Source organism: Taudactylus pleione, unplaced genomic scaffold (genome assembly GCF_031769625.1).
Source record: "Taudactylus pleione unplaced genomic scaffold, aTauple2 ptg000296l, whole genome shotgun sequence".
Lineage (NCBI taxonomy): Eukaryota > Metazoa > Chordata > Amphibia > Anura > Myobatrachidae > Taudactylus > Taudactylus pleione.
This window is the reverse complement of record NW_028284698.1, coordinates 2,776,715-2,801,767: the sequence shown is the minus strand read 5'-3', so window position 1 is coordinate 2,801,767 and position 25,053 is coordinate 2,776,715. Positions and strand designations below refer to the sequence as shown.

At 46.2% G+C, this 25,053-nt stretch overlaps 1 protein-coding gene across 1 annotated transcript in view; it reads left to right on the top strand.

The window, feature by feature from the left end:
• Nucleotides 1–7,339: 7,339 nt before the first annotated feature.
• Nucleotides 7,340–25,053, top strand: part of NRK (Nik related kinase) — a 297,272-nt gene continuing 279,558 nt past the window's right edge. Inside the window, exons 1-2 of the mRNA XM_088482879.1 lie at nucleotides 7,340–7,346; nucleotides 8,278–8,387. Coding sequence (XP_088339005.1) covers nucleotides 7,340–7,346; nucleotides 8,278–8,387 — 117 coding nt within the window. The remainder of the gene's footprint in view (nucleotides 7,347–8,277; nucleotides 8,388–25,053) is intronic.

Here is a 25,053-nt window from a genome sequence, read left to right as displayed (position 1 = left end):
CCACAGTACCCCATTTGAGTGGAGTGTACCGTCATGGCCCTTCCTGGCACCTGAGAAGCCACCATACACTAGTGGAGAGCTCAGTGTCAGACCATCAGCTGCTGCCTTCGTCTATCTATTGCCTGTCTGCATGCGAATTGCTACATTACAGTGTCAGCGGCTGTGATTGGGGGGGCACCAAATTATAACTTGCCTACGGGCGTCTGGGATGAACTTACGCCACTGAGGGGCCTCATTCAGAGTTAGCGGCGGATCCACTGCATGTGATCGGTGCGATAGCCATCATTTACCACTTTAGTAAGCAAATACAAATGTTCTCACCTGTAGTAGTCTAACTGCACTATAATAAATGAGAATAGAAGTCCAAAACTTAAGTGATATAGCTATAATTAATAAACTACTGTCAGAAAAATGGGTCCATACAGAAAGAACCAGCCAGAAGTGGCTAATAGAGCTGCTGGCCTCCTGCATCTTTTTTCCAGGCCTCCAGGTATCTGCAAAACATAAACCTAATAAACAAATCTGGGGATGCATCAAAGTCTCATTCTGTTGCATCAATAAAATGGTATTTAATAACGCCCTTCAGTTGCCACCTAGTGCTTTCTCCCCAGAAATCAGAGGCTGCAAAACGAAGACATAAATCTGCATAGTGACACAGTTTGGGGCACATGCTTCGTATAAAATCATATAAACACATAATTGAACATATGGACTACTTTAAATGAGGCTCTTAATATCCCTTTTACGTAATGATGATAGCAATATGCCATACTAAGTTCAAGTACAGTACTAAATAAGCTATAAACAATTTTATGACTAATATCGTCACATTTTTAGGAGGTACAACTCCACCATCCATGTGTAACATACAGGCACTTGACACTATTACTAATCACCATACTGAAAACTGTCACCTGTCACTGTTCTACAGTAATGATTGTCTGCTCTAAAACTATGTAAACTGGAGTCATTGGATCTGCATAAGATAAAGTGCCAAAACTACAAGCACCAATCACACTACCACCAAGCAGTAGCAAACACTTAAGCTGATGTGGTTTGCAGAATACATGTTTTATAAAACTAATTACAAAACTCTTCAAAGACCAAAACAAACACCATATAGCTATACCATGGGGGGAATCTAATTAGCTTAAGGAAATTCAATCAGCGGGGTTTACCCTGCACGTTTAACTACAGAGGTGGACTCTTCCACGCGACTTCAGTAATGGTGCAGAAAAGTCCGGAAGAAAAGGCACCCTCTGGGGGGGTTAACACATGGGGAAACCCAAAGATTCAGCAGTTTACACTGAATCAGTGGGTTAGTGCACATTAACTCCTGATTTACTGTGCAAAGAAAAATTTATTTCATTGAATAGAATTTCCTCGCGCAGCGCAAGTAATTAGCCGCGGTGTAAACCCCACTGCTAATTTTATTCCCCCCCATGTGTTACATCAGCAACTTATGGAGCTATTTATGTGGGGAAAATTTAGATTTTCTGTAGGTAAGATGAGGCTGAACTTACCACTTCACCAGCCAGTCTGGATGTGTATGTGCATGCATGAACAGATTTTGGCAGTTCACACATGAATTTGAAGACTTTACAGACTTCTGTTCCACTTTTGTCAAAAAAGAAAAAAAAAATTTTGTGAGTGGGCTGTCCTGCTATCACCTTCCAGAGAGGGCAATAGCGATAAGAGAAAATGCAGCAGAACTGTTACAATCTTTCTTATGCCGAGTCAGGGGCGTATCTATAATGGGTGCAGGGTTTGTGGGGAACACGGGCCCCGCACCGCACACCCTGCACCCATAATATTACTTACCTCTCCGGAGTCCCACGTCGGCGTGGGCGTCCGGAGCTGTAAAACGACTGGATAATGGCCGCGGCATACACTATAGACTCTGGGCACACTCTAGTGCCCAGAGTCTATAACTCCGGCGCTGGCCACGCACAGCTCAGTGCGCTGCCGGCCGCCGGGCGGAGAGGAGGGGGCCCGTGTCTGATACTGCACACGGGCCCCCTCCTCTCTAGAAACGCCCCTGTGCTGAGTACACACTAAACGATGTGTGTATCCAGTGACCTAGTCAGCAACGGACCCGGCAGAGATGCTGGCATACACACTTGCCGATGTCGGCAACGGCGTAATGACGGCAGAGAGGGGGAGCAGGACCAGGCTTCGCTAACGACATCCCCAGATTGAGCTACAAGTACTGGTGATGTCGTTAATGATCCGCGGGAGCACGCATCATGAGTGATCTAGTGCGTACTCACTGGACGATAAAATGAATTTGTCGTAACGATGTGTCATAATCGGCAATATCATTTAATATGTCTAGTGTGTACGCAACTTTACATAGCTAAGCAAAGAAGCAGAGAATGCAGCGTAACTCCCAATTTGGGACTGGTACGCCTAAATACGGACAATTGGAAGCAGGCCGGGACATGTTAAGAGAGAGTAGGGGGCCCATCTGCAGTCTCCATGTGAACTCCCTTGTGTCCAGCGGTCTGTGCAAGGGGGTGGACTCCTTCACTTTGCCAGTCTACCCTGCATTAGCAGGTCTCCGAGAACATGGCGGGATGCGATGTTCCCAGACTTTTGTCTACTGCTTATGCGCAGATAGCCAGTAAATGCCACACCATTTTCCTGGTGACTTGTGCAGCACCGCCAATGTGGCACTCCAAAGAGGTGAGCATTAAATATAGATGCACGGGACTGTGTGCAGAGCACACCCTGCACCCATTATAGATACGACACTAGTTGGGAGGTATGCTTATGTAATGTAATGTTGGTCACATAAGGTACCTCACTCTAGATGTGAAACAATGTGTGGAAGTGCTCATCACACCACAGGCCACATATGGGAGTTAAAATTAGGGACTCCTTTTGCATGTGCCAAAAAGGGGCGTGACCTTGTGGCACACCCCGTTTCCATCACTCTGGGGGTGTAGATGTTGTGCACATGCCATGCAAAGCAACAGTGTGAGAGCCCTCCAACTTTTCCCCTTGTGGGACACTGCAGTCCGTGGGTTAGAGACTGCAGGTCAGCCACAGAAAAGTGGGACTGTCCAGCCCAAAGTGAGGAATAAATAACACCATTAAATGAGGGCGATGTACTAAGCCTTGAAAAGTAATAAAGTGGAGAGTGATAAAATACTAACCAATCAGCTGACTGGCTGGTACTTTATCACCCCCTTAATTTTCCCAGAAGCAGACACTTATTTTACACTAATCTTTTTGAACACAAAGTACACAATACTTTTAGAATTCACAAGGAACCCCCCGAGCCCCCAGCCCTTTTCAAACAGTCATTGAGAGAACAAAGGTTTCAGATATGTGCCAGCAAATTGTGTTACAGCAGGTCAGGCTATTGGTCCATCTGTAATATAAGAATGAGAACCAGCCTAAAATCACAAGTAAATCTTAATTATCAAGCTTAAAGCAAAAGAAAAAAGTTGCCACATGTCCTGAGGAGAGCGTTTCATGCAGATCAACCTAAACATATCAATCGGGTAACACTGTTCTGTAACAAACCAAAACGTGCCAAAATGTTGTACAAAATCGATCAATAAAAATAGCAAACTTTGGTTGAAGTAAACACTGTTTAACATCTCATCGGTTATTTGCGCACAATTCTGAATGTGGTCAGATCTTGCGGCTAAGTGTACCTGCATTGTGTGGCCTGTATGTGCAATTTAAAGAATTTATATGCAATTTAAAGTCGTATGTATCTCTGTCACTTTTCATTTATGGCTGAATGAACGTTACTGGGTGGCGACATGGCGTTTGAGCATAGAAGCATCCTGTGAGAGCGTAGACAGAGTTGCAGGCTATCCAGGCTATTCAGAGGAGGGTGTATGCAGAGATCCTACAGATTTAAGCTGGATCTCCTGCTGATGGGGCTGGTGCAAATGCAGATAACAGTGATGGCGGCTGTTCTGACAAGCAGAGCACAGGGGGTCGGCATATTCACATACATGCGGATGGCTCAGAGTACAGGTGGATGTTTGCATTGCTGGAAGCAGCCAGAATGGCAACTAGTTTACATGAGGCTCAGGGTCCTAAATCTAAAAACAAAACACTGGGAATGTTGGTGAAATGTGATTAATTGTAACAATGAAAGTCTAATATTTCGTCATTTGTTTAGTCACAATCTAAAATGTTGATTGAGACTTTGATGAAGGTCAAATTTGTTAGAGTAATGGAATGAAAAAATACTGATTATACAGTATATGGTCCACAAACTCCCCACTCCGCTCTACCACACTCACAGTAATAATCTACAGTACCTGCCAACAGGTACTCAGCAACCAAGTCCCACTTGCTTGCAGGTCATAAATAATGGAGACAAGCGGTTTGGTTTTGCTGAAAACCGAACACACCCGAAATTTGACCCAGCTCGGATCAGTCGGGTCTTCTCGCCAAGTTCGTAATTCAGATCTAAAAACTGGATCTCGCGTATTTTGGATTACATTTAAGTCCCTCCCTCGTGATTCAGGTGCTGTGAGGTGGTCAAAACGGACTAGAAATGACTGGAAATTAAATGTAATTGATGCTAATAATACTATAGGAACAATAACATCCAAATTACATGATTTTAGCTTTTTTTGCAATTTTTAAAGAAATCAAAACTCGAAATAAGAACACTTGAGGGTGGTTTTACCAAAACACGATGATGATTTAGAACCAAAACCATCACAGGAATCTGCACACATCTCTGATAATTAATCACTTACACAAAAAACTATCCACATATGAATGTACAAAAGAATCAGATGATGTAACGTACATATACAATTGCAAGAACTTCGCTATAGTCATATTTTGGCAAGGCTATTAATTAGAAGTCTAAAGGCCCCCATACATCAGAGATTGATTGAAGTTACCAAAACTGCCAATCAAAGTCATGTGTATTTATCTTATGTAACAAATACTTGACATGAAGCATCATGTGTCCTTTGAAGTTTTAAGTGATCTGTTTTCAGTTCTTCCTTAAACTGTATCTATCCAATTCAGTGGGAAGTCTACATTCTGCTATAAATACCAGCCAGTCCTCTGGCACAGTGCTAGCCAGTGGCAATGACATTAGACTTAAACAGATGTTAAAAATAATACAATACTGGTAATAGCTGGCCCTACATACAGCATCTACAGCCCTTCTTTGCTTACATAATGGGATGTTTTAAGTAGGACAGCTAGCTGTGCAATCTAAAGCAAATAAGACTGGCTTTGCTTTACTTCCAGTGGGATCATCTGTTGCATAGTTCACCATGTGGATCAAGTTACTAAAATGATCAGTCAAACACTTCAAATGTGCTTAGTTTTCAAGGGAATTACTGTGGTCTGCCAAACAACCAATGTGACTAATTTGTGTATGCGAGCATAGAGTTCATCAACTGTGTCTTTAGAATAAGTGTCAATAAATCCAGTAATGTGTGTAATGGCAGAATATTGCAACATAAAGCCATGTTATTCTGCATTGAGAGCGTGTATATGAAAAAGCATTATACAATACTTATTGGTGAGGTCACAGAAACTATTTATTATTTGTTAACATTTACTTATATTGCACCAGCCTATACCATGGTGCTTTCATCTGGTATTTCAGTTACATTTTCTACTATAAACATTGTTCATGAGTGACACAAACAGATATAAATACCAAACACAAATCCTAATTACACATAAAAATGAGTGAGATAGCCCAACACCAATAGAGCATTATGGGATGTTAAATTTGTTTTTTCTTCATTGTGCCATAAATGATACTAGGATTTATTAATACTATAACAGTATCATAAAAACAATAAACCTTACAAACATGCTATAAATGCACTCAGTCACAAAGAACTAAGGACCTTATTCAGAGGCGGCCATACGATCTACGACCGCACGGCCGCCTCGATGTTTTGCCAGTGCGCATGCACACGAGGGAGCCGGCACATACAGTATGTTACCAATGCAAAACTGTACGGCTCTGCATAAGGGTGGAAATATGTTATTTTTTTTGTGCACTTTTCTTTTGAATCATTTATACACATTTTGCTACTAATGCTGTATCAAGCACAATGATTCTTTTTTTCCCTTGACCAAAACTGTTATATACATTAGAGTAGGGGTAGCCAACCTCGGTCCACAAGAGCTACTAACAGTTCAAGTTTTCTAGACCACCTAGCTGGTGCACAGGTGTATTCATTACTCACTAACACATTTGAAAAGAGCCACAGGTGGAGCCAATTATTTCACTTGTGATTCTGTGAGGAGACCTGGAAAACATGAACTGTTGGTAGCTCTCGTGGACCAGGGTTGGCTACTACGCCTGCATTAGACACAGTTACCACAGAAATGTAATCGCATTCATATTGTATTACAAAGTGAAATAAAAACAAAAAAAATAAGAGTTTATTAATATTGCAATTCAATAACATGGCACGATCTGATTTAATGGCACAGATTAGCTAGGTCAGGGGTAGGCAACCTGTGGCACTCCAGCTGCTATGGAACTACTCATCCCAGCATTCCCTGCCACAGTTTTGCTGTTAGGGCATGCTAAACCTATAGCAAGGCATATTGGAAAGTACCCCTGAGCTAGAGAATTTATGTACCCACCACAAAGAATGCTAGGAGCAAAGAGAAAGAAAAGCCCAGTGTCATTGTGGCCCAGCTCTCAGTATACAGACCCACAATTTACGGCATAGGTAAGTATAGAGTGGGGCCAGGATGAAGCAAATCAATGCAAATTGCATCATTAAGTGTGCAGGAGGCAAGCACATTCTTTTGTGAGGCCGGTAGAGCCCTCTGAAACTCAGGAGTCTCCAGGGCATTCCGGGAGAGTAGGTAAGTATGAGCTTCAGTAGTAACGTCTAATACATACAGTAATGTAAGTGGTAATTACAGTGTATATGATGGTATCATTCCTGCTCAAGGAAGGGCAAATTAGGTTGAAAAAAAAAACAAAAAACTGGCCTTAGCCCTCTTACCTCATGCACCTAGACGAAGCACCATTTATTGCAGTGTTTCCAACAGCAGTTACATTGAAATATCACAACAGAATGTGCACTGGCATAGTTTACTTCTTGCCCTAAAAGACAGTATATCCAATGAATTACTGATGAAACAAGATGCACAAATCAGTGGGCAGGATGCAGCAATGTGAGAAATGCAGTTAAACCCCTGAAAATGCTTGTGCAAAGAGTGGTGGAACGCATCGCATCCCGAATGTGATGTGTCATGCATCCCGCCCATTGAGAGATACAGGTATGAAAGGTGGAGATAAACTCTGCTGCTGTTGCCTTGATATGCATTCCTACTTAGGGCCATATTCAAGTAGATGCGAAAAGCCATGACTGGCGAAAAAGTATCGCCGAATGCGTCTTTTCGCCAGGCGGAAACTATTCGCCGTATTCAATTGCAAAGACTTTTCGCATATGCGGAAAGTCAATGCAATGTAATAGGTGATAAAGGTTTGCCTATGAATACCCGGCGGAAAAAAGTGCAGAATTGCGGTTTTGGGGTGCAAAGGTGCAGAAAAAACTCACTCTTTGGACAGCCCCCCATAGGATAACTGTGTCGAAAATACTAAAAAAAACAAAAGAGGAACACCACAAAAAAGCACTTTGAAAAGGGGAGCTCAAAAAGTACAAAGTTGGGGTGCAAACTTAAAAACGAGCGAATTAGACTTTGGGCGGGGTCTGCAAGTATGGGGGGAGGTGTTTTTTTGATTGCAGGTGCTTGCTGAAGGTGCGTTTTTCACGCTTTTTAAGAACCCACTTTTGCAAATTTTAACCATGCTTGCACCTATTTTCATGTACCCCAAATTTGCTGGCACTAGTTATTTCCACCAAAAAAACCTGCTAAATGCTATTCTTCACCGCTTGTGCAAAGACGCTAATTAGCAGCTAATGAGAGCTTTGAAGTGCCCCAAATAGCTTCAGCAGGTCTACTCGGGGGTATCTACCATGATCCCCAATGTTAGTGCATCTTTTGGGGAGTGTCAGGCTGATTTTCTCAAATCTGACAGCACTTTTCGTCTGATTGCGTTTCGCCGGGATGCGCTTTCGCGTCCTTTGGAATTGAAGACAGGGATAAGCGGGGAAGCGCCCGATAAGTTTCCACAGCCAAAACACACGATGTACGTGGAAACTACAGTAGATTCCGACGGCTGAGAATTTATCGCGGCTAATTGAATACGCCCCTTATTTTGAAAGTAAATGGATTAATACACCAATTCCCCAAATCCTCTCAACGAAAACCGGTTAACGAATGCTTAAGCTTTTTAAGCATCTTCTTATAAACCTTATAACTCGGTCTCTTCTTCTATGCAGGATCCTGCAGGAATCTTTGAGCTGGTTGAAGTTGTTGGAAATGGGACCTATGGACAAGTCTACAAGGTTTGAATACTTTAACTCTTAAATTCCAGATGACTGGTCTATAGTATTTCTTTGCATAAACAAATGTCAAAATCACCTTTAAATAGCAGATTAGTATTACAGTTGCATTTGTGCAAATTGTGAAATTTAGGTTTGGCAGTTATTATCTGTAATGGATAACTATGTGATAACTGCAAATAAAGAAAAATGCATGCTTCTTTTGTATAATGTTTTATTGAAGATGTATAATGATATGTTCAGCCTAAATTACATTGTTATGTCCACAGCAGCTCCATCAATGTGCCTTACTGAAAAGTGCATGAGCGCTCAGACTATTAATCTTTCCTCTCCGTCCGTTTGTACTAAGGGCCTGATTCAGAGCCGGACGCTCTGACCAGAGCGCTCGCTCTGAATCAGGGCCCTCCTCCATTAAAATGGAGCGTCCTCCTGGACGCTCGTATAGCTGTGGGTGACCACCCACAGAATATACGAGCGTCCAAAAAGATGGTCGCGATAGTCTTGACCATCGCGACCATCGGACTTGCGACGGAAACCCTGCGGTAGGGTTTCCCAGCCACAAGCCCTGGAGTGATTTTGGCTCTATCAGAGCCAAAATCACTCCCACTGACATCACTAGTGATGTCAGTGGGGCCGGACCCAGACAGTAGGCGTTCCCATGGGAACGCCTCCGTCTGGCAGGCACGCCCACCAAAGGGGGCGTGCTGTCAGTCACCATCGACAGCACGCCCCCTTTGGTGCGAGACCCGGAGCGACAGCTTGGCTGTCGCAGTCCGGGTCTCGCGCATGCGCACGACGGAGCTCCCTCCATTGTGCGCATGCGCAGTGGGGAACATCGACCCACTTGCGAGCGTACTGCCGCTTGCGAGTGGGTCTGAATGACCCCCTATATCCCTTTAGTTATTGGAGTAAATTTTGTCCGCAATTGGGATTTATTATTACTATTTTTATAATTATCTTTTATTTATATTTGGGACCACAAGAGTTCTGTAGCACAATATGGAGGGGTAAAAATAAATATTACATTACAATGTAGAATGTACAGACATGTCCACAATATATACTTAATCAGAGTACATCAATTCAGTTCAAAATGTATATTATAATGTGGAGAGAAAGAAAGAGGACAGGGCCCTGCTCCCAAGAGCTTACATTCTAAAGGGAAAATGGGTCAGACACAAAAAGGGAGAGGGGGCAAAGCTGTGATATGAGAGTCAGGAGGAAGGGTGCTAGGGTTGGGATGTTGCTAATATACTTACACCCGACATCCCGGCTGACGAAATCCCGTCGCTGGAATGCCACAACCCGGCCAGAAATCCGGCACCGGAATACTGACAATAGGTGACATGGCGACATCGGAATCCCGACAGCCAGGATGCCAAACACAAGTATAGCAGGGCTGGTTAGGACATAGCCGTGGGGGGGGCTAGGTTTAGCCACCACGGGGGGGGGGGTTAGGTTAGGGAAGGGAAGGGGGAGGTTAGGGTTAGGTACCCCCGGGGGTGGGTTAGGGTTAGGCACTACTGTGGGAGATAGGTTTAGGCTCCAAGGGGTGTGGTTTAGGTTTAGGCACCAAGGGGGAGGGTTAGGTTTAGGCACCAAGGGTGGTGGTTTAGGTTTAGGCACCAAGGGGGGAGGGTTAGGTTTAGGCACCAAGGGGGGAGGGTTAGGATAGGGCGGGGGAGGTTTAGGGTTAGGATAGGGTGGGGGGAGGGTTAGGGTTAGGATGTAGGAACAGAGGGTTAGGGATAGAAGGGGGGAGGATTACTATACTTACTGCACCCTTGTCGGGATCCTGAGCATTGGGATGCCGCTGTCGGTATATTGACAGCAGGCATCGCGACTGCCGTGATTCCTAGCCCATTCCATAGGGTTGAATGACGAGGTTGGTTTTTAGGACACATTTAAAAATGGGGAGGTAAGATGCCAGTCTGAGTGGTTGTGGGACAGAATTCCAGAGGCTGGCAGTTGGAAGAGGTTATGAGAGAGGTGGTGAGGCAGCAGCCATTGGCAGAGCGAAGTGGGCAGGCGAAAGTGTGAGTGGAAGTTAGGCTGCAGATATAGGGAAACTAAGTGGTCAAGGGTTTTCCAGATGAGTAAGGGAAGTTTGAATTTGATCCTGTAGTGATCAGGGAGCCAATGGAGAGACTATCAAAGGGGTACACCAGACATAGGCGTCTTTATAATGGGTGCAAGCAGGGCCGGTGCAAGATTTCTTGGCACCCTAGGCATTTCTTCAGCCTTACGCCCCACCCTCACCCTCGATAGCTACACAAGCCCTTATACAGTGCCCCCAGTAGTGCCGGCAGTAGTGGTCCTCCCTATGCAATGCAGTATGCAGTACCCTCAGTAGTGCCCCTTATACAGTGCCCCCAGTAGTGGCTCCCCTATGCAGTGCCCCCAGTAGTAGTCCCCCTCCTATGCAGTGCCCCTTATATAGTGCCCCCAGTAGTAACCCGCCCGAATGCAGTGCCCCCAGTAGTGGACCCCCCAATGCAGTGCTCCCAGTAGTAGTTTCCCCCCAGCAGTGCCTCCAATAGTAATCCCCCCAGTAGTAGCCCTCCCCCAGCAGTGCCCATAGTAGTGGTCCCGCCAGTGCAGAGCCCCCAGTAACAGTCCCCCCAGCCAGTGGCATAACTAGGGCAGGGCGAGCGGGGCACGTACCCTGGGTGCCGTGGGACCGCCGGCGAGGGGGGGGGGGCGCACCACCGGCCACGGTACCGGCCCGCCCTAGTTAGCCAGTGTAGCGCCGACCACAGTGTGTGCGGTCAGCGCTACACATTTACACAGGAGCGGCGCTAGGCTTCCCAACGCCGGTCCTGTGCTGCACAGCTTCCCTCCCCCTGAACGCTTGCCCAATAGCGCCAGGAGGAGGGTGGCAGGTGGGCGGGCTCGGGCTGTGCTAATACACACATCGCCGCCAGCGCTGGCGGCATTGTGTGTGTTAACCAGCAGCCAATGAGAGTCAGAGAGACTCTCATTGACTGCTGCAGCCGCAGCGCCCACTACAAGAGCTGGCTCCCTTCTGGCTCCTGCAGTGGGTAATGGGAGAGACGTCATGACGTCTCTCCCATAATGCAGAGTGCGCCAGCCCGGGAGGATTGACGTGCGGATGGCAGCGGGAGCCAGAGCGTGGATTCAGGTAAGTATTTTACTTTTATTTATTGATTGTCAGTGTGTATTTATCGGCGGGGGGGTGGGGACTACTACTGGGGACACTGCTTCGGGGGGGAGAACACTACTGGGGGGGCACTATTACTAAGGAGGGGACTACTACTGGGGGCACTGCTTCAGGAGGGGGGACCACTATTGGGGGGGGAACTATTACTAAAGATGGGGCTACTACTGGGGGCACTGCTTCTGGGGGGGATACTACTGGGGGCACTGCAATGGGGGGACCACTATTGGGGATTACTTCTGGGGGCACTGCATTGGGGGGACCACTACTGGGGACTACTACTGGGGGGGGACTACTACTGGGGGCACTGCATCAAGGGAGACTACTACTGGGGGCACTGTATAAAGGGCACTGCATATGGGGGATCACCACTGAGGGCACTGTATAAGGGGAACTAATGGCGGGCTGCATAAAGGGGACTACTACAGGGGGAACTGTGTAAGGGGCACTACTGGGGGCCTGCATAGGAGGGACCACTACTGGGGGCATTGTATACTGGGGGTACTATATAAGGGGTACTACTGGGGGACCACTACTAGGGGCACTGCATAGGGGGGACTGTATAAGGGGCACTGCATTAAGGTGCAAATGGAAAGAAATGTTCCCAGTGACAAGAAAGGGGTGTGTGTCATGTTGACATGCCCCATTTTTCAGTGGTCACGCCCATTTTTTTGCAGTGCGTGCGCACATGGGGGTGCTCTATTTACAAATGTGCCCTGGGCTCCAAATACCCTAGTTATGCCACTGCCCCCAGCAATGACCCTAGTAGTACTCCTCCACTCAGCAGTGTCCCTAGTAGTAACCCCTCCTATGTAGTGCCTCCAGCAGTAATCCCCCCCTATGTAGTGCCCCAGTAGTAGTCCCCAAAGCAGTGCCCCCAGTAGCAGTCACCCCCCAGCAGTGCGCCCAGTAGCAGTCACCCCCCAGCAGTGCCCCCAGTAGTAATCCCCCCAGTAGCAGCCCTCCACCAGCAGTGCCCCTAGTAGTAATGCCCCAGCAGTAATCCCTCCCTATGTAGTGCCCCCAGTAGTGGTCCCACCAGCTCAGTGCCCCCAGTAGTGGTCCCACCAGTGCAGTGCCGTTGGGGGGAGGATTACTACTAGGGGCACTGCTGGGGGGGACTGCTACTGAGGGCACTGCTGGGGGAACCACTACTGGGGGCACTGCCCTGGGCTCCAAATACCACCCACAGCTTATGCGAGCGTCCATGATGATGGTCGCGATGGTCAAGACCATCGCGACCATCGGGCTTGCGACGAGACCGTGCGGTAGGGTCTCGCTGCCGCAAGCCCTGGAGTGATTTTGGCTCTATCAGAGCCAAACTCACTCCCACTTACATCACTAGTGATGTCAGTGGGGCCGGACCCAGACGGTAGGCGTTCCCATGGGAACGCCTCCGTCTGCAGCCACGCCCCCGGCACGCCCACCAAAAGGGGCCTGCTGTCAGTCACCATCGACAGCACGCCCCCTTTGGTGCGAGGCCCGGAACGACAGCTTGGCTGTCGCTGTCTGGGTCTCACGCATGCGAACGACGGAGCTCCCTCAGTCATGCGCATGCGCATTGGGGTACCATCGACCCACTTGCGAGCGTCCTGCGCTCGCAAACGGGTCTGAATGAGACCCAGGGTTCACACGGAACCGCATTTAATTGGCACAGATTACTTTGTGCAGAGGGCGATACAATCTCCCTCCCAGGCATGCTTTCTCTAGCCAGCACCTCAGTAGAGTTGTGACTGTGTTAGGACTGAACACCCCAGTATGACAGCACCAGTGATCACTCTAAACAAAATATTTATAGGTTCTAAGGACCCCTAACCTAAAAAAAATTGGGGTCCTACTCCACCATTTCAGGGTCCCATCACATATTATGGGAGGTAAGGGTTGGCTGGCATCAGTTGGGACAGTGCTGGGGACAGGTAGCAGCTGGGGTAAAGGCAGGAATAACTTGGAGTCGAGCTTGGATTAGAGGTGAGTAAGGACAGAGTGCTGGGGGTAGGGACGGGATAACTTCAGACAGCAGTTGCAACAGTGCTGAGTGTAGAGAGAGGGCAAGCGTAGATGGCAGTATGTGTGCAGTGGGCATCTGTGCAGTATGCATGTATACAGTGGGTTAGTGTTTAGTACGTATGTGTGCAGTGGGTATGTTTTCAGTACAGGTTGAGTCTCCCATATCAAAATATTCCGAAATACGGAATATTTTTAGCATGACTGAGATAGTGAAACCTTTGATTTTTGATGGTTCAATGTACACAAGCTTTGTTTAAGGCACAAAATTATTAAAAATAAAGTATAAAATGACCTATAGGCTGTGTGTATAAGGTGTATATGACATATAAATGAATTTCATGTATCTACACAAACTTTGTTTGAGCCACAAAATTATTGAAAATATTGTATAAAATTACCTGCAGGCTGTGTGTATAACACATAAATGCATTCTGTGTTTAGATTTGGGCCCTATTCCTAAAACCTTTCAATATGGTATACAAATATTCCAAAATACAGAATATTCCGAGATCCAAAATACTCCTGGTCCCAAGCACTTTGGATATGGGAGACTCAACCTGTATGTATGTGTGCACTGGAGCTGAGGCCTACTAGGGTACTTTCCACCCCCCACCACCTGCCAGGGCCCCTGTAACTGACCATCACAGTGTCCCTACACCCAGGGGCTGCACAGTGCCCCCCCCTCCCCCCCCTCTGGCAAAAAAACCTCCCCCTCCTCTATGTCATGCTTACACATGGGTCTTGTACTTACCGAGAGCTGCCTCTTCCTCAGTGCCAGGGTAGTGTGCGGTACCCCGATTGAAGCAGGCGGCTGAAAACAAGCATTGTATAGTGTGGGGCAGGGCTATGATCACATACTTCACTGCAAATTGCGTCTTCGCCCCCCATCACTTGTGCTCTGTAAGTGGCTGGCTGCAGGGGCATGCGAGGGGCTTGAGAGGGAGCCACGGGTGGTGGGGGTGCACTCAGGCAGCTTTGCAATTGCGATCCTTGCAGATATGGCAATGCAGCAGGAGGCATCACACCCCCTGTGCATTTCATCAACGAGCTGCGTTCTGTTAAACTGCGTACCATCGGCCAGCTGTGGTGACCCATAGGGTCATGCAGCCAGCCGCCGCAGTTTACAGGAAGAGGCCAGGATATCGCCGTCTCTCGGAGATCCTGGCCTCTTCCCTCCTCCCCAACGTTTCGGTAAACGGAGGCTGTCGCCGCCCCCAAATGACAGCGGACTGTCAATCATTGACGGTCTGCTGTCAGTTTACAAGCGGACTCGCAGACCCGTTCTGCACATGCCCAGAATGGGTCTGGCGCCTGCGCAGATTCCCAAGCATCAGGAATCTGCGTTCAGCAGTGCACTAGCTGAATCAAGCACTGAGACCACTATTGACTAACTGATTAGCAAAAAGTCGCAGCCACAGATTTTTGACCCATGTTGAGCAATTTTTGGCCAACTGGTGGCTTATTTAATCTCCCACTAAAGCTGCGTACACACACTTCAATGATGTGCTAATCCACCGATACGGCAATGTGATATAACAATATATCGCATTGTCATACACACTGCATGATCCACCATATGATGACGCAAAATATTGTTACAAGCTTAGGAGCCGATTCAGGGGTGTAACTAAGTATTTGATGGCCCCATAACAAAAATTTGTAAGGACCCTTATGTACCACCCAATGGTGAAAAATGTATATAATACTTGTAACTTTAACTTTACCAAGGAAGATGGGCCCCCCTCAGCTCTGGGCCCCATAGCAGCTGCACCCTTACACCTACAGTAGTTACGACCATGGGCAGATTGAATTAGCCGCAGGGCTTGCCCTGGGATTAATTGTCAGCCCTGAGCTATTCAATTAAGACCCGCTACCCCGATCATTAAGTCCCAGAGGGTGCTCTCAAACGGATTTTTACTTGTGAGGAAGAATCTACATTGCATGCACTCCCTGGGGCTTAACATGCGGGGTCACTCATTACCCGTTACCTCCGGGTTTACAATGCAGGGAAATTGATAAATAATCATAATGAAATTATGAATTGGGTGGTTTTAGGGCAGCGTTTTTCGACCACTGTGCCGGTTGTCAAGTGTGCTGCGGCAGTCAGCTCAGCGCACTTGTACTATAGTGTGCTTTGTTCCTGAGGAGGCCAATGTAGTGTGTTTTATTCCTGTAGAGGCCAATGTGTGTATATTTTTTTATGTCAGAACCAAAGTGTATGTTTTTCATTGGTCAAGCATGACGCATTGCCAGATAGTGTGCCATGGCAAATTTAAAATCTTGTGTAGTGTGCCTCGAGCTGAAAAAGGTTGAAAATCACTGATTTTGGGGATGGTCATTGCAATTCATCATGGATCGCAAGATTGGCCAATATCGTAAAGTGTGTACCCATATTAAATGTGGGATTCCTTTTATAATAATTTTAATTGCACAGATTCTACATCTGTTTACATGTAGTATAACATGGATCATGAATAGCAAGAGCCATAGGAAACATTATTTGTTACCAAATGCACATGAAGCACATGTAGTCTATGAGCACTCTCCCCTGCACCTAATGGACTGTACATGTTTTATTATTTACTCAGACTTTATGAAGCCACATTGAAGATAAAATATTTGCTATATGTTACAGTGTTATGGCCATTAACAATGCTTAAAAAAAATAGAAAGCTTCAGATTGTACAAATGATTTAGTATAAGAATAAATAAAACAATACAGTGTATCACCTATGATAAAGTATACTTTCAGGATATCAAAATAATCAGATCATAGGAGTTGTTTAGCTCCCTTTACAAGGCCATCCTTGACAGAAGAAAGAAAACGAGCAGGAAAAATGGATTGAAAAGAAATGATAGAAGATACTTAAGTTAGACAAATGGAACCATTAAGTTCCTCTGGGCATAAATGTAAGACAAATGTGTGTCAGATACCATCTTGTGCTGCTCCATAACTTCGCGCTATGGTGGCCAAAAATAGCTTTAAAAGGCAAATGTGATCTGACTGTGGTTAAAGATCATTAATTCCTGAAAACATACACTAAAATCAGCTTCAAATAAGCTTCACTTCTTCTAATCAGTTAGTAAGCTATGGTTTTACGGTCTGCCAATCCTCCACAAAGATTCACTCACGTTGTAATGTAAAGTAGGGCAGCTTAAAAGAGAGGTTTTTTTTTTAGCAGATTCATGTGGAAACATTTTTTCGGAGCTAAGAACGGGCTATAGATGCCACAAGAAAAAGGGGCTAGACTATTCTTTTAGCAAACGAGTACTATTTAAATAAGGTATCATTAATTATGTGCTATTTTGGTAAAGTGTTTTGTTCAAATTGTATAATTTGTTTTATCCTTTCACAATTGGATTCTGAAAACTGTTGTTATGAAAGAGAAAAAGTGTTATATTTGGAATAATATGGAGCTTGGATCTCTTGACACCTTTTCAGAGGAGGGGAGCCACACTTGTGACATACTTGCCCAAAATCTTGCTCCAAGAAAATCTTAGAGGGGGCTACCATGTGGAAGATACAGGAGGGCGCCATGTTGTGATAGCTTTATTATAGCTCCAACACCCGCTATTCAAAAGAACGATTCAAGACCATTCCACAGCAGGACTTGGGGCCAGCATAATGGGATTCAATGCAAATTTACATCATTTAAGCCCCCGCTTAAATGATACTGTAAAGAGAGCCCAGGACAGACACAGATTTAAAACTGATAAACATGAAACCCTGAGCATGCACATAAAATATGTTGCTTTTCCCACACATACAACAAACACTAGTTTGCAGGAATCTATGACCTGCAAATTATATTTGTTCTAGGGCACAGGTTCGCAAAGTCGGTCCCCAGGACCCCAAACAGTGCATGTTTTCCTGGTCTCCTCACAGAATCACAAGTGACATAATTAGCTCCACCTGTGGATCTTTTAAAACGTGAACTGTGTGGGGTCCTGAAGAACCACTGTTATAGGGAACAGGATTGCAACCTAGCAAGAGGAGGTGGGTTAGGCAGCAATCCTGCTGAAAAATGCTGCGACAGAGGAGAGTGAAACAATTTTCACTTCCTCTTCCTGTATACAGCGCATCTCGTGGGCATGCTCCTCAGCCACTAATTCAAATTTTTCGTAATCTCGCTGGTGGAGGAATGAGCAGAGGCCCATCTTGCTCTTGCTGCTAGCATGATCGAGTGTAAAGGTATACCTTTAGCTGCTGCTCCCTGTAGGTAATTGCTCTTAAAGTGGTCAGTATCTATCCCAGGTTCTTTCATGGATAGGAGTCAGTGATAACCATGGGTCTGAAGTGTGTATGATAGTCAGTTCAGCCCCTCTGGCTGCTGTAGCTAGAGCTAGTAAGGATGCCAACTTGTGGGATAAAAGACTAAGGGGTCTATTTATTAAGCAGTGTTAGGAGACAGAGTGAAAAGTGATAAAGGTGCCAGCCAATCAGCTCCCAACTGTCATTTTTCAAACACAGCCTGTGAGATGCCAGTTGGGAGCTGATTGGCTGGCACCTTATCACTTTTCACTCAGTCTCCTAACACTGCTTAGTAAATAGACCCCTTTAATATTGTTGTCTGTCTCCCAGGAGGCTAGGAGAGAGAGGAAGGGTTTAATTAAAGGTATAGTTTGCTATCTGTTTGTTATAGGTTTGTGATCATGATGGTTAAAGCAGAACTGTATGACTTTATGGTAGCCGATCCTAGACCTGATTGATATTTAAAAGCTAATAAATCCAAAGCTAATTGGAGTAGAGAAGACTGTTGAGGGTCCCTTGGGATTGCCAGAAGTCAAATTCTTTAATTATCGCTGCAAACCTTTAGTTCGGGGTCTTAAGGAAGCATTGAAAGTGATTTTGTGAAGGATGGTAGGGCTGGCTCTATTAGCAACCTAGTAATGTTGCCATCCACATGCACAAGGGAAGTGTTTCCAGTATGTCTGGAGTTCCCTGGAAGCATTCCTTGGATAACACCAGGGGGATCTTGGGTCCTATGTGTAGTTGACTGATCAGCGGGAACTATACCCTGTATGGCCATACCAGGTATACTATCATGATACGGGATACTCGGTCCTCCATGATTTTCGACATTGATGGGTTCCACGTTGCTTTCTCCAACCGCTGTAGGACCATGGTGCACACTTGTATCCTATGAGAACACCACTTCTGTACATTATCACACGATATTGTTGTTTTTCCCTCTTTTTTCATATATCTCCAATTTAAAACGAGAACACTATCAAGAGGCTCAAAAAATTTAAAGCAGATCAAAGAGCTGGAACTACCTTCCATTTTCAAATCTGTCTAAGGGAAGGACTTCCCATCCATTCTCCATTCCCCTTTTATGCAAATATTGGACACGAAACATGGAACTTGAGCATTCATGGGCTGGCGAATAGGTCTACCCTAGGATCCTGAAGGTTTGGAGTATTTTTAGGAAGACCTGGCTTCTCATTGTTGCAGATTCTATGGAGATTCTTTTTTGGGACAGGGAGTCTGTGAGTTTGTTGAGCTCTCCTGGGATGTAGGCTGCAATTAAGATTATATCCCTTTGGACTGCCCAATCCCAGACCTCTTATCCTTCTTTGCATAGGGATATTGACTTGGTGTCCCCCATTCTTTTTATATTTGACACCGCAATTTTATTGTCCAAGCATAGCTGTATACAGACCCATCTGGTGTGCTAGGGAACTATGGGCCTGATTCAGACCCGGTCGCAAGCGCTCGCAACCGGGTCGATTTTTGCTCACTGGGCATGGGCACAACGGAGCCGGCTCCATCGTGCGCATGCGCGAGACCCGGCTAGCGACGGGTGCTCCGTCGCTCCGGGTGTTGCACCAAAGGGGGCGAGCTGTTGATGGTGAGTGACAGCTCGCCCCGTTTGGTGGGTGGGCAGGGGGGTGGCCAGCCAAATGGAGGCATTCCCGATGGAATGCCTCCCGTTTGGGGGCAGCCCCATTGACATCACAAGTGATGTCAGTGGGAGAGCTTCTGGCTCTGTTAGGGTCAACAAGGGTCTCATCGCAAGCCTGATGGTTGTGATGGTCTTGACCATCGCGAACATCAACCTGGCCGCTTGCTATACCTGTGGGTGGTCACCCACAGCTATGCGAGCGGCCAGGAGGCCGCTCCAGAAAAAAAAAAAATGTCTTGATTCAGACCGAGCGCTCTTTAAGAGCGAGCGCTCTTTCAGAGTGTCCATCTCTGAATCAGGCCCTATGGCTTTTAGAGAACGTTTTGCTGCACCTAATTCTAGGACATTTATGAACAACTTGGTTTCTTTGGGTGACCAGATGCCCCTTACTGCTTTCTCCTGAGAGAAACCTCCCCAACCTGTTAGCGAAAAGTCTGTACTTAGTAATTGTCATACAGGGTGTTGGGTCTAGAAAGGGGCAAGGAGGAGGTACAGGGAGACTGTTCCATTTGGACAGTTTTGCTTTTACTCTTCTGGAGAGAAAAATAGTGTCTGGTTTTATGGAGCCATCTTGCTTTATTATGGGGAATAGGTGGCTGATCCAGACTTTTGCGGTCGGGTCTGCCAATTCTATTTTTCCCCTTTGGAGGGCTATTAACAGTACCTCGTCTACTGAGGGTTGCAATTCCTTGAACAAGGAATACGATCCTCTTGATGTTGAAAACTAATTAAAGACATGTTTAACCCAGACTGGAATGTTTTCGGCAAAAACCTGTCTGTGGTAATCTTTCACCACTCTAAGTAGGATTTTTGACAGTTTTGTAGGGGGAAAGATATGTGGGTGAACTTATCGTAGTTGTGCCTTGGAAATCTTAGGTCGGACCTGTGGCTCGCGAAGTCCGACCCCCTTCAAGAAAGGGTCTCTTGAATAGTTGATTTAATTTTTTGAGGCTGTAGAAGGGTTTTTGTGCCTTATGTCTCATTTTGACCTCCTCTAAGAGGTCGGCATCAGTAAGGTTAGGAAATTTTAAGGATTTGGGTGCTAGATCTGCAAGTCCTGCGCTAGTTAGCAATCTAGACCTGCGGGTGTTGATGATATAGTTGAAAGTCTGGCCTATTATGAACGTTGGTCTGCTAATGGCCTTAAGGAGAACAAGCTTGGACGCCACCAGAGAGTCCTGTGAAATGCTGGTCTTACCTTGCCTTTCTGCTTTAACTAACATGGGGAATGACACCTGAACAGGTCTCCCTGAGGCTAAATTTACTTTTATTTTTATTTTAACATGTTTTCTTATGAGTTGGTGAGTTCCCTGAACAGGGAGGTGACTCGTCACAGTGCTGAGGAGATTTTTCTACCTCAGAGTCAGAAGTGTCAAAACTTCTGACAGGGAAAGGTTTTATCTTTTTTATATGAATATCCCCTGAGGAGGAGAAAGATGGGGAAGAGGTTCTTGCCCTTGTATGGGCTCTTTTCCCTTTTATACTGCCATGGCCCTACCTGTGTGGAATTTGTATATTCTCACTGTGCTTGCGTGGGTTTCCTCCGGGTACTCCAGTTTCCTCCCACACTCCAAAAATATACTGTCAGGCTAATTGGCTTCCACAAATATTAACCCTAGTGTGTATGTGTGTGTAGATGTGGTAGGGAACATTGGGCCTGATTCAGAGCCGCTCGCTCTGAATCAGGGCCGGGCTTTTTTTTTTTGGAGCGGCCTCTTAGCCGCTCGCATAGCTGTGGGTGACAAACCCACAGCTATAGCAAGCGGCCATGATGACAGTCGCGATGGTCAAGACCATCGCGACCATCGGGCTTGCGATGAGACCCTTGTGGTAGGGTCTCGTTCATCGCAAGCCCCAGAGAGCTTTCGGCTCTAACAGAGCCAGAAGGTCTCCACTGACATCACTCGTTATGTCAGTGGGGCCGCCCCCAAACGGCAAGCGTTCCCTCAGGAACGCCTCTGTTTGGGCAGCCACACCCCCCGGCCCGCCCACCAAAGGGGGCGAGCTGTCACTCAATATCGACAGCTCGCCCCCTTTGGTGCGAGACCCGGAGCGACGGATTGTCCGTCGCTAGCCGGGTCTCGCGCATGTGCACAGTGGAGCAGGCTCCGTCGTGCGCATGTGCTGTGTGCCACCATCGACCCGGTTGCGAGCGCTCAGTGCTTACGACCGGGTCTGAATCAGGCCCATAGATTGTAAGCTCCACCGGGGGGACTGATGTGAATGGCCAATTATTCTCTGTAAAGCACTGCGGAATATGTGTCTACTATATAAATAACTGGTAATAAATAAATAAAATACTGCCAGCCATGAAAGACAGTCTAAGTCAGTCTATTACAGAGACAGAGACTGTGTCCTCCATGTCAGCGCTGACAGAAAAATCTGAATCAGCAGCTCAGGCGCGAGCCCACGTGACCCCGGGCATGCAAGTGACATTAGTGTGCACATGACCCACAAGCGCACGAGCCGCGCTGTATTCAGGCAGAGTAAGTGAAAATTCTTCATGAAACAATTAATATCAAGTACTGAGCAATCACAATTTTCAACCCTGGATAATCATATCTCTGAAAGATCTTTTAAATTAAGATTACATGGAAGGATCTTTTAGATTAAATGAAACTTAAATCATACATCTTTAGCGCTACCCTTTAGTTTACTTTGAAGTGGCACCAAATGTGCTTAAAAAAACAAAAAACAGATTCACATCTCTTAGTTAACAGTATATTGCACTGATTTTAGTCTTTCTGCATTTTACATCCATTAGCACACTTTCTTCAATTTAATTATTCAGTCCATCAAATGAAAATCTGTATATATCAAAATACAGGTGATTTATCCTTTTTAAATAAATATTTATTTGCCACATGAATTTTGAAAAAAAAGTTATTTATTGACAGATCTTAAGTTGTTAGGAGTCAGCGGTGTGTGACGGAGGTTAGTCCACACGATGAATGGTTTATGAAGCAGGTAGAACAGCGGGATGTGAGACAACACAGGGTTAATGCAACACAACGTTGGAACATGCAATATAAGACAGATCCGGCCAGGAGGGGTGGGATAGGTCACTCACCTGCAGATACATGCAGTGGTGGTAGCACTGGTGACACAGGGCCTGATTCTGCAAGGAACGCACAGATGCAGACACACGCAATTGGTTGATGGTTATGCTCTGCGCAAGCGTATGCATCTCAGTGCGTGTGTCGCCCAGTGCGTTGAAGTATGCGTACGCAGGGAGTCTGCAGCCCCAGATACAAGTGATTGACAGGAAGTGCCGTTTGTGGGTGATGACGGGGGAGTGGTCGGGAAAACTCAGGCGTGCCTGTGCATTTGGACAGCGTTTCAAGGGAGTGCATAATTAAGCCCTTTCGGCGGCGGATGCAGCCTGAGGTCTAGTTGCACACAGGAAGACTCGCTATGTCTGCGGGGGGGTCAGGTCAACTACTTTTGTGTATATTGGTCCGATGGTTCTCGATGTTACTGATGTTTTCCCTGTCTTGCCAGGTATAGAAGACAGAAGTAAAGGGAAGTGGGTGTTATTATGTAGTGCTGGGCGTCTGCTTATTCTGCTGCGATGTGTGTATGCATTCATTAGCATATTCTCACAGCGGCTGGGTGCGTGTGTCTGCATCCGTGCGTTTCTTGCTGAATCAGCCCCACAGTGGCGTATCAGTGTACCTAGCAGTGTCTGGCACAATCTCCTCTTGGCAGACACTCTGGGGCACTTCCTTACTATGCGGAGGATGGTAGAGAGAGGCGTGCGGTAATGGCGTGCATGCGCATTGGGTCAGAGATTGCACATGGCCAGCAGCGCACCGTCGTTACTATGCAGATACGAGGGGACAGCACAATACACTCTCCTCAACATTACTAGGGTAAATATGCGGATATTTGCCAAATTACGCTAAGACACTACGCATTCCTGGACGCCAGTTCTTATTTATTCAGATTAGGGGTGTGCACTGGCCACTTTTCGTGTTTTGGTTTTGGATCTGTATCTTTCTTCATGTTTTGGATCTGGATTGGTTTTGCCAAAACCACCCTTGTTTTGGGTTCTGGGTTTTGTGTTTTGGATCTGTATTTTTTTTTTAAAAAGCATAAAAACAGCTAAAATCACAGAATTTGTGGGGTTTTCTGCTCCTATGCTATTATTAACCTCAATAACATTAATTTCCACTCATTTCCAGTCTATTCTGAACACCTCACAATAGTGTTTTTATGTTCAAAGGGTTGCACCGAGGTAGCTGGATGACTATGCTAAGTGACATGAGTGGGCAGCACAAACACGTGCCCATCTAGGAGTGACACTGCAGTGGCAGACAGGATGGCAGTTTGAAAAACTAGGCCCCAAACAGTACATAATGCAAAGAAAAAAAAGAGGTGCAAGATGGAATTGTCCTTGGGCCCTCCCACCCACCCTTATGTTGTATAAACAGCACACTGTAAACAAACCAATCATTTCAGCACCAGGGTCTGCCACATGACTGTGGCTGAAATGATTGGTTCGTTTGGGCCCCCACAAAACAAGCTGGCAATTAATCTGTCCCTGCACAAACTGGCTCTACGGAGGCAAGATGTCGTCCTCATCCTCCTCATCCACCGATTCCTCACCCTCTTCAGTGCTGTGTACATCCTCATCCTCACAGAGTATTAATTCGTCCCCACTGGAATCCACCACCACAGGTCCCTCTGTACGTTCTGGAGGCTGGTCTCCCTGGAAGAGTTGATAATTAATTTTTATGAACATCATCTTCTCCACATTTTGTGGAAGCAACCTCCTACGCCTTTCGCTGACAAGGTTCCCGGCTGCACTAAACACTCTTTCGGAGTACACACTGGAGGGGGGGCAACTCAGGTAAAACAGAGCCAGTTTGTACAGGGGCCTCCAAATTGCCTCTTTTTCCTGCCAGTACAGGTACGGACTGTCTGACATGCCTACTTGGATGCTGCCACCAATGTAATCCTTTAACAGACAGACGCACGCTTGTCGCTGCTGCTTTGAGGATGCAGGTATGGCTACAGCCCACACAATTCACAAAGACAGAAAAAAAAAGAATTTTTTATTTTTTGTGGAGCGCATTTTGGGGGTTACACCACCCTTTAACGGACAAGCCAGCTGGCCCTTTACTTATGACACAGGCGGACGCTTGGCGCTGCTCCTTTGTTGATGCACGTGCAGCCACAGTGCACACAATTCACAAACACAGAAAATAATTCCTCCACCATTCTGTCAGTGGTGACAGTATCATATGCAGTGACAGTAGACATGTCAGAAATTGTTGGCACGTCCTTCAGTCCGGACCAGATGTCCAAACCGGCCCTTGACTTATGACACAGGCGCACGCTTGGCGCTGCTGCTGTGTTGATGCACGTGCAGCTACTGCGCATACATTTCGCACACAAACACAGAAAAAAAAGAATTGTTTATTTTTTGTGGAGTGCACTTTGGGGGTTACACCACCCTTTAACAGACTTATGGGACACGGGTGCATGCTTGGTGCTGCTCCTTTGTTGATGCACGTGCAGCCACAGTGCACACAATTAACAAACACAGAAAATATTTTTTTATTTTGTTTGGAGT